At 35.8% G+C, this 19345-nt stretch overlaps 1 protein-coding gene across 2 annotated transcripts in view; it reads left to right on the forward strand.

The window, feature by feature from the left end:
• Window positions 1-19345, forward strand: part of LOC116707741 (calsyntenin-2) — a 301858-nt gene that overhangs the window by 195157 nt on the left and 87356 nt on the right. For both annotated transcript variants that reach the window (XM_032545253.1, XM_032545252.1), the window contains 2 exons: window positions 10585-10793; window positions 14855-15004. In XM_032545253.1, coding sequence (XP_032401144.1) covers window positions 10585-10793; window positions 14855-15004 — 359 coding nt within the window. The remainder of the gene's footprint in view (window positions 1-10584; window positions 10794-14854; window positions 15005-19345) is intronic.

Genomic DNA, 19345 nt, shown 5'->3' on the forward strand with positions numbered 1-19345 from the left:
TCTGGTGATCAAGTAATATTAATAGTAATATGCTGCATTCACATTAGAATGCAGCATACTTAAAACTAAAAGTAACCTGCTTTCAATTTCATAATGTTCTTTCTGAATAACTTGCCTAACATTTACCTGAACCCTTGGAGGGACTCAGACAATTGAAATGTAATCCCATATTGTCAGTTGAGTCTTAATTTAAAAAAAAAAAAAAAAAAGTAAAGCATCCCATTCAGACATAGTTAAAAATTGTAAATTCCACACCTGCGATTTCAGTATGCAGCATTCAAACTGAGATCACATCAGAAGCAAATCAAATGCAACATGATTTGTGGTTGATGGTGGCTCAATGTTACAGACTCAATGATTTCTCAAACATGCATGAATGAATTAAAGCAACACTTTGGTTATGTTTTTGATGAATGGATAAAATTGTGACATTATATAATACTCAAGTGGATTTTGCATGATACCGTGCATTTAAAACTGTTCTGACATATGAATAAGAAAAATATTGAAATTGTTTTACCTTTTTTTCAAGGTAAGTGGAATTTTCCTTCACGTCAGTGGGATCCCCATCCCATGTCGTGTTTTTGATCCCTCTACTGTAGCTGAGGTAGTTTATTTCCATTCCAGTTCTGCAAGAGAAGCAATGATTAAACCCCCAGGCTAATTTTTGACAATGATTAATTGAGTCCCTTGCCTTTCTGTTATCTGTGGAGGTGTGTGTTAGAGGTTTTCAGAGAGGACTTAGTTCGAGTAGTTGTGTGTGTTGATAGATAATGAGTACAGATAAATATGAAATAAGCTGGGAACAATACCAGCCTGGCATTAACATGCATCACCTAGCTTTAATATCTCTGCATATGATTTGATTGGGTTGATACAGCACCTGGCTCTTGAATAGATCTTCCCTGTTTCAAAGGTCCTTCATTAAACATCCCTGATGAGATATTTAAATCTTTACAAAATTTACTGGATAATTTTTTAAGTATTTGCAAAGTGATATGTAAACAGCAAATCCTTTAGGTCACATATGTCAAACTCAAGACCAGAAGGCCAAATCCGATTCACCATAACTTTTTATACGGCCCTTTAAACTCCGGAGGGACACATAAATAGAACCTTCAAGATGAGAGTTGTGTGCTTAAATATAATTTTATCAATCAAATCAAAGCAGCTGTTATCTGTAATCTCTCAAATCACATCAATTTGACAAGATGTTCAATATTATTTAATTTTAAGAAGTATTCAACAAATGCAGAGACAGCTATTTATTAAAAGTTTAACAGTCTGGTAATGGGTATTTTATCAACACATTCTGCCACAACCAGTCTTTTGAGGACATTTGAGGTAATCTTGATATGGCCCAGAAGGAAAATAAGTTTGATATGCTTGTTTGAGGTAGATTTTTTTTTTTTTTACCTCACAAACATCAGTCATTTGAGTTTTGAGCATTAGGAAACATGTTAAATTTAGTTGCTGTCCTATGCTAAATGAGTGTTAGATACTGCATGTACTGAATCTCATGTCTTCTGAAAGTCTTTATGTCAATGGTGTGAGGGGAATGAGGCTAACAGTGATTAACCTGTTTGGTGTTTTTACACTATCATTGCCTTTGGCCAGGTGGTTATGACCCATTTCTTGTGGATTATGGGAGATAAATGGAAGGAATTGTTTTCTTAGAGCTAAGAAAATAACTCTTACAAAATATATATTTCCACAGTAATCAACAAGCTGAGCTTATTAAAAGAACAAAAGAAAATTATTGTTTATTATTTCTCTGCTATATTTGAATATTTGGAGCATGTGGGTTAAAACAGTTCGATTAATTCGGTACAATGCAGCAATCAAATCTCTTGTTAGAACCTCTCAAAGTTCTCTGATTAATGATTGACTTTTAAAAAGCTGCTTTTCTTTGATGGAAATCAAAGTTGCTTTGACTGAAACATGGGGAAGATGGTACAGGTTTAGTTAAAACTGCTGATCATAGTCATGCTAACTACTGTCTCTGTCTGATTTGGACATGTCTCAAGCGAGACTACTTGGAAATGCATCAGTTATAAACAGACATGGTGGACCATTGTATTTTGAGGTGTCTTACAAACACACTTTATAACAGGGAGGTGCCTGTAATAAGCACAGAGCAGATGCCTCATACAGAGGCTATTAGTACAGATGCAGCCATCTGTGTTATGATTTCTGCCATTGGGATATTGGCTGCATGCCTTCCCCCTATACTATATATATACCCATTTATTGTCTGATTACTGTAAATAAAGGCGACTAGTGCCACAAAAAAATTCAACATCTCTAATAAATTACGCCTTTTATATTTATATTAGCAGGTTAAATTAGACTTGAAGAAGCAAAAGATAAATCAGTGTATTATAACTCTACACTGTTTAGTAGTACAGTGAACCCCATTTTTCTGCAGTTCAGTGTTTGCAGATTTTTTTTTTTTTTTGTGGAGCGTAACTAAAATATTTGCAGATATTTTTGTATATCTACAACGTTGGAAAGAAAATGCAGATTGGGAAGCTGAAATACCTAAGTGCAATGTTGGCTGGCATTTTCTAAGCAGCCAATCCAGGAGTGGTATTCATTTTCCTTGGCAATGATTGGCCGAACCCCCAAGAAAAGACATAATTAAGACCATAGATTAGTGATGTCCAAAGTGATTCCTAAACAGTCGGTATCCTGTATGTTTCAGTTCTCTCCCTGGTTCAACACAGCTGAATCAAATTGATGACTTGCTAGCAGGCCTCTGCAGAAGAACATTGTCATGCTGAGGAGGAAGTTACTACCAGGGTGTTGAACCACAAAGAGAACTAAATCATGTAGGATACCAACTCTTAAGGACTGACTTTGGATGCCTCTAATCTATTGTCTTCCTTGTCTTTTAGCTTCCACATTGTAAGCTAAATGTTATCTTCAGTCACAGATTGACCACCAGATGGGTCTGCAAAGAGAGAATGATCTAAAAGCAGAAAAAAGAGAAGATTGAAACAAAGCCTGAGAATCTGAATGAGTGTAAGGTCGTAGACCGCAGGGAAGCAGAAATGCTGGGAATCAGAATTTACATCAATCTTTTGCCTATGTAGTTGTCAATAACTTTGAGAAATAATTCGTTTTTAATATAATTATAAAATGAGTTTCTTTAGTTGAATCGAGACTTATGATTTCAGAATCTGAAATCATAAGAAAAGCTTGTTAGTCTCTCATGAAGGAGTGAATTCAATGCAGAAACTCCTCACAAAAACAAGGAATGACCACAGACACGACTGTCTCTAAGTCTGAGAAGGTATTAACAAACAGCTCCACCTCACAGTCAAAACATCAAATAATAGTGAACTACACCAGCTGAAAAAATAATAAAGGTGGCAATTTTGGTCCTCATTCAAACTAAGCCTTCCGAACTATCAGGTTTCAAAACATCCAAAGTCCAAAAGATCATAATGTTTTTAACCCGTTCTTTTTTATGGCCATGTTTTTAGTCAAAATAATGAGTGGGCCTGTGTTCCTTTTTTGTTCCCATTGTTGATCAAGCGCTGCAATGGTGGCAACACATTACCTTAGATAAATTCTATTCAGGAGACAGTCCTGGCACTTGTACCTTTTTGAGGATGTCTTAATCTTACTTCACTGCATGGGAACCTCTCTCCTTGCTGTTCAATATGATAAATTGTTGATTTGGATCAAATTTTACTAGCAGTAGTCTGTTCGTCCATGAAGCCGTTTTGATGTAAAGCAATGTAGACAGCATGTGTTTCCTTAGAGGTAACCATGGTTGACAAAAGAAGGATGATTTTAGGCTCCACTCCCTTTTAGAGCAACCACTCTGCTCTTCTAATTCAATCAGACTGACAGGGTGATATGAGCTGCCGTACCCTCACTAACACTTTCTTCTGACCTCACTGAAATGGTTGTTTTGTGGCGGAGCAAAACTTTTGCGATTAAGTTAATTTTATTAACTTTTTATACAGTTATTTCAATATGTTTTCATAGCAACTACAAATTGCCACCGTCAAAAAAAATTACACTTGCGTTTGTAACAAATGCGATTTTTTTCAGTTTCAGAATTTTTACCCATGACTGTAGGTCACAGAAAGGTTAATGCAGACTTACACCACTGAATTCATGTTAACACTGAAATATGTGATTATATATTGCAGATTGAAGTCTCTGGCTGGGACTGCTACCATTTTTCTTGCGAGTTACTCATAAACTGAGTTTGAAACCAAGTCAGGTACTGCATTTACAAAGAAAAAAAATTTAATGTGCCTTTCATCCACAGTCTGCAAGATCATTTTCCATGATAACTGTCTTTAAATTGATGTAGCACACAGCTTGATGCCAAACGGGGGTTTTATGTTCCAGTTCTTGACTGATAATGCATCCCAGGTAATATAAATATGCTTTATTGTCATTATCTTTCAACTAGTGAAACACCAGGGGGGGTACATTGCATGTCTTCTAAATCAATGTGTTGAGGGAGCATTTTAGAGGCAGATCACGCTAAATAATATAAGCTAAACACAGTACATGATACATGCAGAGTATAGGTCATTTCCAACTAATATTTTAAAAAAGTTTTACTGAGACCGTCCTGTTAATAAATGATACTAAATAAAAAGAAGGCTCTCGATGTTGCTTTATCATTAACTATGTGATGTAGCTTGACACTATTTGACTAATCATTTCCCTGACTATACTTTTTATCCAGTTTGTTGTCGTAATCATTCTCTCACCCTTGGGGTCACATATGCCCTCGCTGTTTTCTGTGTCTCTCTGACTTTTTGTGAACCCCTACCGGCAGACTGACACCTGTCATGGGGAGCGACAGCGGCCTTGGGCCCAGCTTGGCAACCTTTCAGGACTATGAAGCCACAGACACACACACACAAACTCCTACACTCACACTACACAAATATCTGTGTGTACTCGTACCCCAGAGTATGAGGTGTCTATTCCAGCCAGATGTGCACCATCAGCAGAGAACACTCGCTCACATGGACGCAGACATCTTCACAATTACTGTATTTAGTTATATTCTATTCATTTGTGTGCATGAATACATAATGATGCTCACAAATGTGAGTCTCAGAGGAGCAGAGCATATGCTTGCTCACTCACTATTTAGGGAGAGAGGCGAAGCTAGGGGGAAAATGTTTATGTGAGAACTGCATTAATATGACAAAACAAGGCTGGCTGAGGGATTTACTGTGCACACTGGTACTGCTATCATCTGTCAGAGCATCTTATTACCATCTTCTGCTGCTGTTAGCATCACCATTAACATCCCACCTTTCCTAAAGCTCAGCAATTCATCACTGTCACCCATATATTCATTTGTGTATTCTGTACCAGAACTTGAAGAGGTTGTGGTAAAAGAATTTATTTCTACTTGAAGTGCAATTATAAACAAGTACATTTTTGTTTTATCAAGCCCTGAAACAGGTTAGTCTTGATTGCTGTTCTGGTCCATCATGTTTTGTAATCGCTGACTTACTGGCATTTTTTATGTGTATGTTTTGCACCTAAAAATGCCACCATGTTATTTTGGTTGTTTTATAATTTTGAAATATTTTCATGTATAACTTAATCATTTTTTTTAAATGAACAAATTATATTTTGTTTGCAATTCGGCATGTTAATCTGCCTGCATGTATAGAGCTTTCCTGGGGTTTGGGATGGGAGCAGTAGTGGCAAAGCGGAACCTATGTGTGGGGGTCGTTGCTTCCGGGTTGGTTTTGGAGCGGAGTTCCGGTTTGCCTCAAACGCTATCTGGATGCTAAAGGCAGCGCTTTGGTCGTCATTGCTGACTTCCATTTTATTATCCTTCAGGTCATTACACGATGAAAACACACCAAAACTACTCTGTAAGATGTTTACTTCTTATTTGACCAGTATGTAGCACTGTGCTACGGTTTCGGTGCACTGTTTTGCCAATAGCTGCCAGTTTTATCAGGCGATGGTAAATTTGGCAGGATGCCAACCCGCACTGGGAAAGTCCCACGGGGGGAGGCGATTAGAAGGCCGTGATATCGCACTAACTCTGGATTTTAGGAGTTTTATTTAGCGTTTGTTTGAGTAATATTTAGTGTAAGTTGCTTGTTGACTTATAAAGTAGCTCAGAGCATGAGAGTAAAGTGAGTTCAGCCAAAGTTAAAGGTAGAGAAACTATTCTTTGTTCATGAAGTGTGGGAATTCAGGTTACAATTGAAACAAAGTTAAATTCTGTATTTTTCTTTGTAAGTCTTGTAATTCTAATTTTGATTGGTGTTCAGTTAAAGTCACTGACTTTAAGTCAGTGTACATTTTTATGCTTATGCCAGTTAATATACAGCTAAAGGCGAGGAGCTTTAAAACAGTTGATTGATCCTGTTTGATACACTATAACTTGGTTGTCTTCATCTAAGTGAAGGATAGAAATGTGGAAAGGGTAATGTGCGAAGTCAATTATTACCTGTGAGGAAAATAAACAAGTTTTATAAGACAGTGGTTATCTAAAATGTTCATACTTTACACCGTAAAAGGTTTGTTAACAAATAAAGAAAAACACAATCTGGATGCTAAAGGCAGCTCTTCGGTCGTCATTGTGGACTTCTATTTTATTATCCTTTAGATTGTGCTCATCACTGTTATAGCAGTCCTGACACTCGGGACCTGTAATATTTATATAAGGACCTTTTAATGCAAAGTTGATTATGATAAAGATCTTTATTTAATGTAAATTGTGTTTTTATCAGTTCCTTTTATTTTTGATAAAACCTGTTTTTTTCTTATAACAAACAAACCAGATATAACAAGTTTGGGCTTCTTTATGGTCCGGAGTATTAAATTATGATTACAATTATCATCTAATATGTACAGATTTAATTCTAATCTTAATTTAACACCCTGGGACCTGAAGAAGTCCAAACTTGTTAAATCAGCTTTTTTATGTTTGGTATAAAAAGAAAAACAGGATTTATCAAAGACAAAAAGGTAAATGGACTGAACTTATGTAGTGCATTGATAGTCATGTTGACCACTCAAAGCGCTTCACACTACAGTCACATTCACCCACACGCACATTTACACTGACATGCAGGTTGGTGGGCAACTTGCCTCTAAGTGCCCTGCACAGGGGCACCTCAACATGTGGCTGAGGAAGCTGAAATCGACCTACAACCGTCTGGTCACAAGACTACCTCTCTACCCACAGAGCCACAGTCACCCTAAAAAAGCCACTGCATGATCCTTTTGCTAATCTTTTTTAAAATACAGGTTTAAACACAGTAAAGGCGAGTAGAAAAGGTAAACTAAAGGACAAGCCATAAAAGCACAAGTACAGTGAGGAAAATAAGCAGAAATCATTATTATTAAAAGAAGAAGTTTTATTTCTTAAATCAATACATTGCTATAAAAATTGATGTCTGTCTTCTAGCCACAAGAGCAAAGAAACAACTAAAGCATTAATGTAGAACAACATAACTGTTAATGACAGTGATGAGTTTCAGCTGAGATAGCATTGATGCCCTGATCAAAGGTGTGTCTGCATGTGTAATAAGTAAAAATTAACTAACCGAACGTATTAGAATGAATCCAGCTTTAAATATGTGACTAAATTCTTTTTGTTTCCAGCAACACTGCCTTTTCCTGACATATTTATTTCTTTATCGTACTGGTTTGCCATTGTTGGATGGATTTATATTAAATTATGTGTGTATAGGCCTGTCGCGATAAACGATAAATCGATTAATCGTACGATAAATTAAAACTATCGATGTCATTTCAATTATCGGCATTATCGTCTCTCCCGACCTTTTTCTCTTTCTGTTGATGACACCAAATGAAAAAAGGCTCAACTCCGGTGCTCTCCACTGATCCTCCCTTCCTCATTTCCTTAGTGTAATGCCCAGCGCACACTACACGATCTTAGAGCTGTCAGCCGATTGTCGGCCCATTTTCAAAACCTGACAGACCACACAGCCGACAGAAATCCTAGGTATAACGGTTCGATCGGGTTCCTTCCTGCCGTGTGGTGTCCAACAATGGGCACAAAATAATGGCTACAAGTCCAGTGAACTAATTTTAAAACCAGGCATTAATCAATGCTTTACTACAATCTACCTGCAATGCATGTGGCTAGTGTCAGCGTAAAGTCCTGACTGAATGAAAATCATTATAACCTATTTACGTCACGTTAACGAAGAACAGCTGAAAAGTTACCGGGTTTATCAACTGCGGTAGCAATTTCGCTCCAACTCCTCATCTTGTCATTTCTATATTCTTTGCATGTTGAATAAACATTAATGTTGTTTCCACGTCGGCTGGACTTCGGGTTGCGCCGTGTCAGCTGTTTGGGATTCCCCGACGTAATTTCCCCTCAGAAAACACGGAGGAGAATCCTCGCTTTCTGATTGGCTACCTGTCACTTTCAACAGGCAGCGTTAACTCTCCCAGTCGGGGAAAACCCCTGATTTAGATCGGAGCGGCAACGAGGATCTACCGTAACACACCACACAATCTTAGAAAGACCAAAGGTCTAAGATTGTTGTATGGAGAAAAATAGGAGCAAAAAATCATGTAGTGTGAACTATTGCATCAGGTAGTCGATGCGCCCGTCTTCTCTATTTAAATCTAATTATTACTGAAGGGCAACATAATATACAGACTTCATAATCTGCAGTCTTTAGCTTGAATGCAGTATTTATTTCCACTTTGGCTTTATGTTGTTTAGTTTTTATCAAGTACATTTTTTGTTAATGGAGACTGAGAATCCATTTTGTTTTTTGGTTGTTTTGTTTATTTAGTTTATCAGCTCCAGTGTTAAATATTCTTTTGAAAATAAAGTGTATCTATCTTTGACAGGAAATCGCATGCATTATTACGTCATTTCCATTAAATCAGTGTAAAAAGGTCTTCAGACAATATTATCGTTTATCGCAATAATTTTTTGAGACAATTAATCGCTCAGCAAAATTTGCTATCGTGACAGGCCTATGTGTGTATTGAGGCTTAAAAACTGTTCTTTGTTTGTGTATGCTGGACAAAGATGATAAGACAGAATGAAAATGTCTCCATCCTCCTGGTGTTCTAGTCTGCTACAGTTGTAGCTGGATTGTTTTATACAGATCTTTTTAGTCAAATGATTTTGTATTGCTCAGGTTCTAATCCTCAAAAGTACATGTTAATCTGTATCCCTTTGTCTTAAAGCAACACACTACTTTTGCTTTCGAGCAGTTAATTGTCAGTCATCTCTGCTTGTAATTTATTTAAACAAAGGACTATTTTTGCAAGTTCATTTTTTAAAAGAAATAAATTTGTTTATGTCTGATTTAATTAAGGAAATCACAAATGAATATTTAATACAAATTAACCTGCTATTATACCTTTAATACAAATAAAAATGTATCCTCTTTGTTGGTTTAGATATTACTTTATAGAATGAGTAAAAGCTATGGCTAAGCTTTTCAAGGCATGACTGAGCAGGGATGAGGTTAAATGAAATGAAACTAACTCATGACCTTTTATCAGTTGCATAAAAAAAATCTTCTGTTCTGCTTATTTAGTCTCTTGTCTTTTTTATCTGCTGTTGCAGGGGAAAGAAAACAAACAGCAAACCTTTATTAAACACTATTTTCTTGACTGACAGTTACTAAGAAAGAAAATGGTATCATGGGTTGAAATTGCCGTTATTTGATGCTGAAATACAGCTGAATTCATTTATTTACAGGCAACAATGAATTTTGAAAAACATCTCAAGAACCATGCAATTTTTCCTTAGTATTATACAACAAAAGGTCAATAATTGAACAGCAAAATCTTGAATATCTGTTTTATCTTTGGTCAAAATTTTACATTGAAACTCATAGTGATGCTCACTGCTTTCAGTACCCTTTTATTTTAAATATTTCACACTTATCATCTTACTGTTGTGACCAGCAACATTTTTCTCAATTATTTTTCAAGCATTCTGACTGCACTCAGTTTGAAGAACTGAAATATTTTTAGTTAAACCATTTGACAGTTACCAGTGAGGTACCAGAGGGCTCAGTCTTTTGGACACTTTCATAATCTATTGGTTTTGCTTTCTGTAACCTGATCTCTGGTTTGCCAGCAAAGCATGACAAGCAGTAGCTAAATCTATTCAAATTATTAAGACTAATAGCTTGTCAAAGGTGACAAAAAGGAAAATAATGCATGCATTACATCTTACTTTAATACTTCAGTATTCTACTGAAATAATCTACAATATTCATTTTTAAACCCATTGTAGATTGTACATGGAGATGACTGACCAGTGATGAGGTTAAGTGAAACACAAAACTTGAAACTAACTGTGGATGAAGGGAACATGACTGTTTGCTTCATCCTTTCAGATTAACAAGTTCTCGAATGTCTGTTTCTAGCACTTTAACTGAAAAAGCTATAACAATTTATATGAAAAGGAAGTAACTTCTTTGCTAAAATGTAAAAAGAACAAGGAGAATGCCTTTATTTCCAAAAGCTGGAATAAAAACTGTTTTAATTTGTATAACACTCTATGCAGATGATACTTTAGTGTGAACTTTCCCCTCCCCTGTGTCTGTGTGTTGTCTGCAGGGCAGTGGTACACATCCAGGTCAATGATGTGAATGAGTTTGCTCCCGTGTTTCGAGAGCCACAGTACAGAGCTGCTGTGACAGAAGGAAAGATTTATGACAGCATCCTGCAAGTCGAGGCCACAGATCAGGACTGTTCACCACAGTACAGTCAGATCTGCAACTACCAGATCACCACCACTAACACGCCTTTTGCTATAGATCGAAATGGTGAGTAAAGATGAGAATAAATATATTCAGCATTGTATGATGCCTTAGTACATGCTACAAAAAGTGAAGTAGTAAAACACATTTATTATGCTAACATCTTATAAGTCTTCAAGACCTAAAAAGAAAACAACATTACGACTGGAGACAGAAGTTACTGGAGAAAAAAAAAGGCCCAATATTAATCATTTTCTATTTCTATCTACATTTTTAAACAAACTTATCAGAAATCTAGGATGATTACAACTTGTCAGACTCATTCTTGTGCTGAATATTTAATGTAAGCTTTTTTTTTCTTTTTATGCAATATGCAGTATAAACTAAATCGATTAATGTAAAGACTATTCAGAGGACATTGAAAAATGAGGATTAAATACTTTTATGTGACTAGTTCTGTTATAAAACTGGACCACAATTATAAAAGGACGGAACATTTCCAAAAAGTAAAGCTGTCACTGTATACAGGGTTAGGATTGTACATAGTGCAGAACCTTATCTTAACTCAAGTTACCTACTGCAGCTTTAAGAGAATGGTGTGTATACTTTTACTTAGCTGTTGTTTTCAGTCTGTATTTTCCCCTAAATAAGTGAATAGCATTCCCAGCTCTCTTTATGGGAAGAGTATTTCATTATTAGCAGTCAAATTAGGACTGTAGTGCTTTGTTCTTGCACTCTGGTCAGCTAAAGTTTTTACTTGGATAATTAAAGTCCATAGAATCACAATAGACAGAAATTTGTATGAATGATTCTCTTGAATTTTGCAGACAGTCGCTTCTAAATAAATATATAGTATAGTTTTTTGTTTTTGTTTCTCAGAAAACCAACATGGACACACATATTGCTTTGTGCCAGATTCTCATCAAAATTGTAGCACTTACAAGCTCCACTTGAATTATTTCCATCTGTAATACAAACACTTGCAGCTGTATTTCTTTTCCTTTGTTCTTAGAAAAAATGAGGACCAGTGTAATTTGTTTCTGACAAAGATGGATTTTTGAATTTCTTTTAAGTGTTCATTATATCTTTATTTGGTGCTATGCAAAAAACTGCAAATAAAGACCATGTGCAGTGTTTTTATCATATCAGCACTTGAACAGAATGATGTAAAAAAAATCTCTGTTTCACTCAAAAAACTAAAATGACATATATTCTTGCTTGGCAACGGAACACTAAACTAATTCCCTTAGTAAACAGGCATGTAGAAAGACCTTTACTTTGTTAGTTTTAACCTGCCAGCATATATAAAATACATTTAAGCAAAGCTGCCAGACTATTATGTCAAACTTAGATTGATTTATGTGCCTGAATGCAGCAGTTCTAATTGTAGCATATTGCTCAGAATTTTAATGAAGTGGATCACTTTGAGCTGGAGGAATATCAAGACTCACAACTTAATTTTCAACAACATTGATTTTTGCTGTGCAGTTTGTTGCACATCTAGAAATAGATGCAATTTCAAGTGATTTAAACACCATTTAAGCTGCAAAAACAAGGCTTGTTGTGCTATAGTTTTATAAATACACCTGGAAGAATTGGAAAAAAATAAAACATGTTACCAAAGCTACAGCCAGCTCACAAGATGACAGGATACAATCAGCTGGGTTATTCAATATTTTGAATAAAACTTAAAATCATAATTCTTTTGCAAATAAATGTTTTCTAAATCACAATTTGTACATGAAAGAATCTGTGATCAGGTCATGTTTAGCCACAGTTGGTGTGTTTGTACTTGTCTAAATCCATCATGGTGGTGATGCCAAAAAAAGCTTTAAAATTTCTTCTTGCTTTGGTTTCTCAAAGCATAAGTGGAGTCTTCTAGAAGCAATCTCTGATTGCAGAAAGACTACACATAATCCACTCTTGTAGAAAACATAGAGAATACTTCATCGTCATCACCACACTTTCCTGACATGACGCCAGTGTGGGTCCAAAGGAATCACTGCCTAACAGCTATTTTTTATGGACAAGGTCATGCTGTCAGCAGCTGCGAGACAGACTTCCCTTTGAAGAGAAATATTATCAAATTATCTCATGCCCCAATATCTTGTTGAACCTCTACATAACTCCTAAATGTCATTTTCAAATACGAGACAATCACCCATTCTCCCAGAGGTGTGCTGTTGCAAATGTTGAATTAAGCAGAATTAGTCACTGAGTCATGGCTGTGCTTAATATAATGAGCTTACAAATCTTCAGGACAACAGCAATCCCACTTCTGCTGAATGTTGATAAAATCAGAGATTTAATGTTGATGCCGGTGGGCATGAGTAATTACTGCTTTCGGAAAAGTAACCACTGAGAGGTGAACAGGGGGCCAACAAGCAGCAATGTCTTTACACGAGGAGGCGGCAAGTATTTAATGGAAACATGTACCCAATTTTGGGAAGCATTACAGTTAATCAGACCCCTTAAGGAGATAGAAGGTACCTGTCATCTCCACTGTGATCTCATTTGTTACAGTGATTACGTTAAGTCATTAAAGTTAATTTGACAATGATACATAATGATGATGTAAGATTAAATAACCATTACTCCTTGAAGCAAACACTCACACACTGTCTTTGTAAATAAGTAGGAGCACATACATAAAGTATGGTATAGGTGACAAAGAACTATTTAGATTGACTACTTTGCAGTATCCAAAATAGAATGGAGAGTAACCCTTTCTGTTTTATAGTTTTATCATGATCTAATGTAATATGAATACTGTTGATAAGGTTTCAGAATCAGGATAAAAACAGTCCCATTAAGAAAGAATTAGATAAAAAGTATAAAGTATATACATTAAGCTTAAAGTCTGCCTTAATATATATAAACAGGACTTAAAACTGTCAATGTTTTATGTGAATTTATTAAACCTCACTGAAAGGACGTCAAAGAAACTTTTAAGTTAACTGGTTAAAAAGATTAACTTAAACAAGAAAAATGTGAGACTATATTGTACAGGTGAACTATTTTTATGTTTATGTGAATTAAGAAAAAATGCTTATTTTATTTAAATGGGTTATTCCTATAATTACCTAGAAATAAAGTTATATATATATAATTGTGTTAGATGGGCACCTGATATCACATATCAATCGCAGACTCCTGTGAAAGCTGATGACTGGCATTCTTTGTCATAGAAAATAAAGCTGTTTTTAATTAGCTTTGTACATCATTCAATTTATTTTGTTCATCTTAAACAACTAATTGATACTGAAAATAGCTGGGTGTTCACCCTGAATAAACAACTCTAAGTTTTCTTTAAGCATTTTAATTATTTTTCACACTTCAGGAAAGCTATGGGTTGATGCCTTATAGAGTGAAGTTTAATCATATGAAACAACCAAGAAAAGTCATAAGATTCTCACGGCAGGAAGGAGTTTGGAGAAACTAAACGGCAGCTACAAAAACAAATGGCCCTACACAGATGAGCAAACTCATCCGGTCAAGGTTTATTTACATCTCAATGACAAGGTTAACTCGCTTTTAGTTTGGTCTGATTACTTTCAGACTGAGGAAAAAAATCTGTATGTTTCTATGTGGTTTCAACTGTATGAAACAGGAGAGTGCATTGACAAAGGGCAAACTGACCTGAATCCTTATTCAATAAACACACAAAGTACAACACATTCTTGTTTCAAGTGTCTTTTTTGGGGCGACTGTGGCTCTACGGTAGAGTAGTCGTCTTGCGATTGCAAGGTTGTAGGTTCGATTCCAGCTTCCTCCTGCCACATGTCGATGTACCTCTGGGCAAGGCACTTAACCCCAAATTGCCTACAGATCTGCGTATCGGTGTATATATTGTATGTGTTTGTGTGTTTGTGAGTGCGACTGGGTGAATGTGACTCTAGTGTAAAGTGCTTTGAGTGGTCAAAATGACTGGAAAAATGCTATATAAGTTCAATCCATTTACCGTTTTAATGACATGAATACATTAGACTGACACTGCCGCAGCTGCATCTTTTTCCATATTTCTTGCTTAAAACAGTTCCCTCATGATTTGTCCATGTCAATTATATTTGCACCCTGTTAAAAAGCTCTTTTGGTTGACCTTGACTTTGACCTTTTCTTCCCATTAGGAAACATCCGAAACACAGAGAAGCTGAGTTTTGACCGACAGCAACACTACGAGATCCAGGTGACTGCTTGGGATTGTGGCCAGAAGAGAGCCTTGCAAAGTGTCCCGGTTCACATTGATGTCAAGCCGGTCTGCAAACCTGGCTGGCAAGGTTGGTCTTTGTCAGACATGTGTGAGCAAACTGTGCAGTGTTTAATCATCCAAGAATGCAGTAATGTTTGTGTGTGCCTGATTACTGGAGATTGCACAGTTGCTCTCTTATTTGTAGTACTTCGCTGCGTCTTGCCCCAGTCCACCAAATGTGCGGCTCCCAGCAAGATTATTTTTCCACAGATTTAGCTTACACCCTGAGAATTTCTGACATGTTTTCAAATTCCTGCTCATGTTTTTCTCTTTTATTCTCTCTCTTACCTTATGCAAAGGTAAGAAAAGAGAGAATAAAAATTCTCTTTTTTGCCACCCCTGTCTTCTGCCCTCCCTGAGGAGTTGGCTTGTCAAGATAGGATGGTGTAATAACTGACTCTTTACTTAGCGCATCACAACTCAACAGTGTTGCTCCCAACACATTAGAAAAGCCCCCTGGCAGCAGTCTGGTGCCGCAACAACAAACGTTACTCAGGATGACAGCATATGAGGACAATTGTCAGAGGACAGAGCAGAAGTAATTATATACAAACACTTTGCAGTATATGCATCTTCAAGCCGAACCATGCGCAGAGTGCATTGGTAACCAAGTCACATCTTCTATATTTGGCATCCAGCCCTCCATTGTCCCATAGGAGTCTATGTTAAATGGTGCTAAATCAGGATTCTGGCAGCAGTTTGATGTCATTTACTGATACCCCTAAACCTTTCTTGCTCCCTAATCAATTGTTCAATGTGTTTTTTCTGGACAAACGGCATTTGGATTTGGAGAAATTTGCAATGGATCAAAGTGTTTTTGATTTCATACAGGAATTATCAGTTACAAAGAAAAAAAAACATAAAACATGTATCAAATTCATTTTTCAAGTAGAAAATACATGATTTAGGAAAATAATTTAAATATTTGTAAAAAATTTCATTATGTTCACACTTAGATCATACAATACATTAACATTATTTAACGGGAAGGAAAACCCGCAGTCTACCTCAAATGTTGCTCACTTATTTTCTTATGATGACACTATCGGCTCCCATTGCTGAATAACTTTAAAATTGACCCATAGATAACAGCACTCATTATTACTTCTGTAAATAGTTCACTGCTGTGTGACGTCTTCTTCTGCGGATGCTGGCCGATTTTGGATCACAAACCGTTCACACAGAAGCCTGATTGCTCTCATTCTCAATCCTAATTGAGCGTAAGGACCTGCTGTGTTAACGTAACCTTTGATGAATGATTTTTCATTTGTAAGTCATATTCGCTATTATTCCATTCAAGGAAGTTTAACAGATTGTGTTCCTTACAAATTTAAGTCTGCTGTATACTGCAGCTGTGCAGTGAAATAAATGGTTAAAACAAATAATAACAGTAACTTTTTTGAGTCTTTTAAAATAACTTAACATGGTTACCAATTTGTACATAAATTTAATTGTAGGGTCCTTGCTTTTTTTCCCCATATTGCTTGTTTTCCTCTTGTTGTATGTTTGTATTGTATGTTGGTATCTGGAGGACCACGACTGAAATAAGATCTTAGCTTTCTCATGTTTTTGTGCTCAGTGATGATTCTTGACTTTGGTCATGAAGTGTGAATTTATTTGGGCTATTACCAAAATAAATTCAAATCAGTTCAATTCAAATGTCCCACAAAACTTTTATTACACTTCTGTTCTTGCCAATGTCACCGTGGCAACAAGTACAGTACCTTATAAGTTATGCAGTGGGTTGATTACTTACTGGAAAAGAGCGAGTTCAAATAAAAAGGTTCATTACTTTCTAAAGCTCAACAACCAAAATAATAATAAAAAAAACATTAGCAGTTTGATGACATTTTATCTATAGTAAGCTACCAATATTAGCTGCCTATTTAGGGTAAAAAACATGTGACAAATATTTTCATGGAACTCAATAACCAGCGCAAAATGTCAGCCCCAACCATAGATACAGAGTTTGAAACTTAACGCATTCACTCTCTAATAAAGGGTTCACACATATCACCATATTAAGACGTGCTGATAGGAGATCTTTGTAAGACAGACTTTATTTAGTTGGGTACTACAATAATATTGGACCCTCTTGTTGCACCTTTACATCATGAACTAGCTGAACTTTTCAAGAGCACCTGACTTCAGCAAATGAAGCTCCAAAGAAGAGGCAGAACTTGTAACCTCCAACTCAATTGCATGGATGATGCAATTGAAAGTGAATGATGCAATTGTTAAAGTGAGGGTCATAAATATAATACAGAAAAAAAAAATGTTTTCACAAGCATATTGGAGAGTTTGTTTTTATTTACACGTATCCCTCTCTGACATTCAGTGGTGTAACCTGGTCCACCATAAACCTCCAGAGGTTATGCTACAACATGAGGAAATTACATAAACTTTTTAATCAAAAATTGAATCTACTCCGTCAGTTCTTAATAGAAAACATTCTCAGTGTCACGTTTTCTGTCCAATTTGTTCTCCAGTAATATGTCTGCAGCTTTCCGTCAGTTCAACTTGTTTTCCAGTGTTTGAAATGCTGGAGCTCTTCCCTTCATTCGTGGAGTCCTTGTGTAGTATTTTTCAATTTAAAATAATGGTTCCACACCATCTACAAAACTGTCCATCAGCTCTTGAAATTAGCTTACAATCCACCTTGAACACTAACTTCAATAAGTGTAACCGCACCAGTTTTGGATACAGGACTTGCACTTTATGTTTTTTTTTTATTATATATTTATTTCACATGCAAAATTCTTTTTCTTTTAGTAAAGCCCTGCATCACTGTAGGTGATGTGAAAGTTTTGAGGCCAATGTGCAAGAAGCATCTGGACAATTCTAATGTTCTTTCAGCTGTAATACCTTTGAAGCCTGTTGTTTTTTATGTATATTCATGCGTTTAAATATTTAATTATAAGTCTTAAAGGCCTAACTTATGCTGAGAAGATGCATACAGGATTACATTTAATTAAATTGTATTTAATGAATACAAGATTATGAGATTCAATAGCTGAACTGCAATCCCTTTTACAGCAACTTATCTTTTTGATAAGATAGTGATTCCTATAAAAACTTTTAACCATCAAAACCCTCACTAATGCAAATTAAACACAGCATCTCTACATCTTATTTCAGTAATACCTAACTGCTAAATAGTCAGCGAGAAAAGCTTGAAGTTTTTAAGATAATCTTTTGCTTCTGTGTGTAGGGCATATAAGCCGACACCTTGATTCACTCCCTACCTTTATCAGGCTCCAACTCACTGAAAAAAGGGAATGGAGCTCCAGTTTTTAAAAAATCAGATAATAGAGAGATTAGCCATATTCTTTTTTAGAGATCACCAAACGGACAATAGGAATTCCCCAAAGATTGTTCAAATTGGCTTTCTTTTAAAGCTAAACATGAGTTTACTCTTTTAATGTTCCTGCTTTACAGATGCCTTTTTTGGCAAATTTATTTCTACCATTAAAAAATTATTTTATTTATCAGCAGATAAAAAAAATCACCCCATTTTCTTTTACATTGTTTATTGAAAAAAAAAGGTGGCCTAGGATACTTGCAACTTTTGACTCATGCTGTAGAGTTCACAAGAGGTGCAATACATAGTGGTTTGCTGTGTCAGGAATATTTCTTTTTTGACCATTCATTTCTTTAAACACAGTGTATAATATATCCCAAGTGGTTAAATATATCAGAACGTAAGTGTGATTGTCATTTTGAGCCGCTCCAAACATCTGAGATACAGACAGGATACACAGGATACACATGATGACAGATATGCAAACTCAACTCAACTGACACAACTGTGCATATTCCATCCAAGCTTTTGCCCTCAAGGGGAAACTGTAAGAATTCATTGAGCTCTCAATAACTACATTTAAAATATAAATGTAAAAAAGACAAAGTGAAGTTTTTTTTTTTCTTGTGAATATGTTTAGTGCTTTTTACTAAAAATGAAGACAAGGTTGACCTAGGATTTTATTTGCAATGCAAAACAAACCATTTTTTCTATCTCTCTGTTCAACAAAATGCTGATTTAATGTTGATTATTAAACCCCTGAGAGGGCCAGATGATAAATCATTCAGATGAGTGTAAACATGTCTGTAAATTTTGTTCTCCCTGGAGAAATTCTGAGTTTTTTATTAGAAAACTAGCTGCCTTCCTAATTGGCAATTTTTTATTTTTTTCTGCTTTTAAAACCCACTCTTTAGGTTGAGTGGATTCTTGTCATCATGACCTTATCAAGGTGACAGCACCACTCCATGAAGTGCTGTAATGATTTATGAAGTAGTAATTCATGCTATCCATTGTTGTGTTTGTTCCAGGACCACTTGACTCCTTTCTTTTTTCTTGGTTGTTTTCATG

The sequence above is a fragment of the Xiphophorus hellerii genome, chromosome 18 (assembly GCF_003331165.1).
Source record: "Xiphophorus hellerii strain 12219 chromosome 18, Xiphophorus_hellerii-4.1, whole genome shotgun sequence".
NCBI classification, from domain to species: Eukaryota; Metazoa; Chordata; class Actinopteri; order Cyprinodontiformes; family Poeciliidae; genus Xiphophorus; species Xiphophorus hellerii.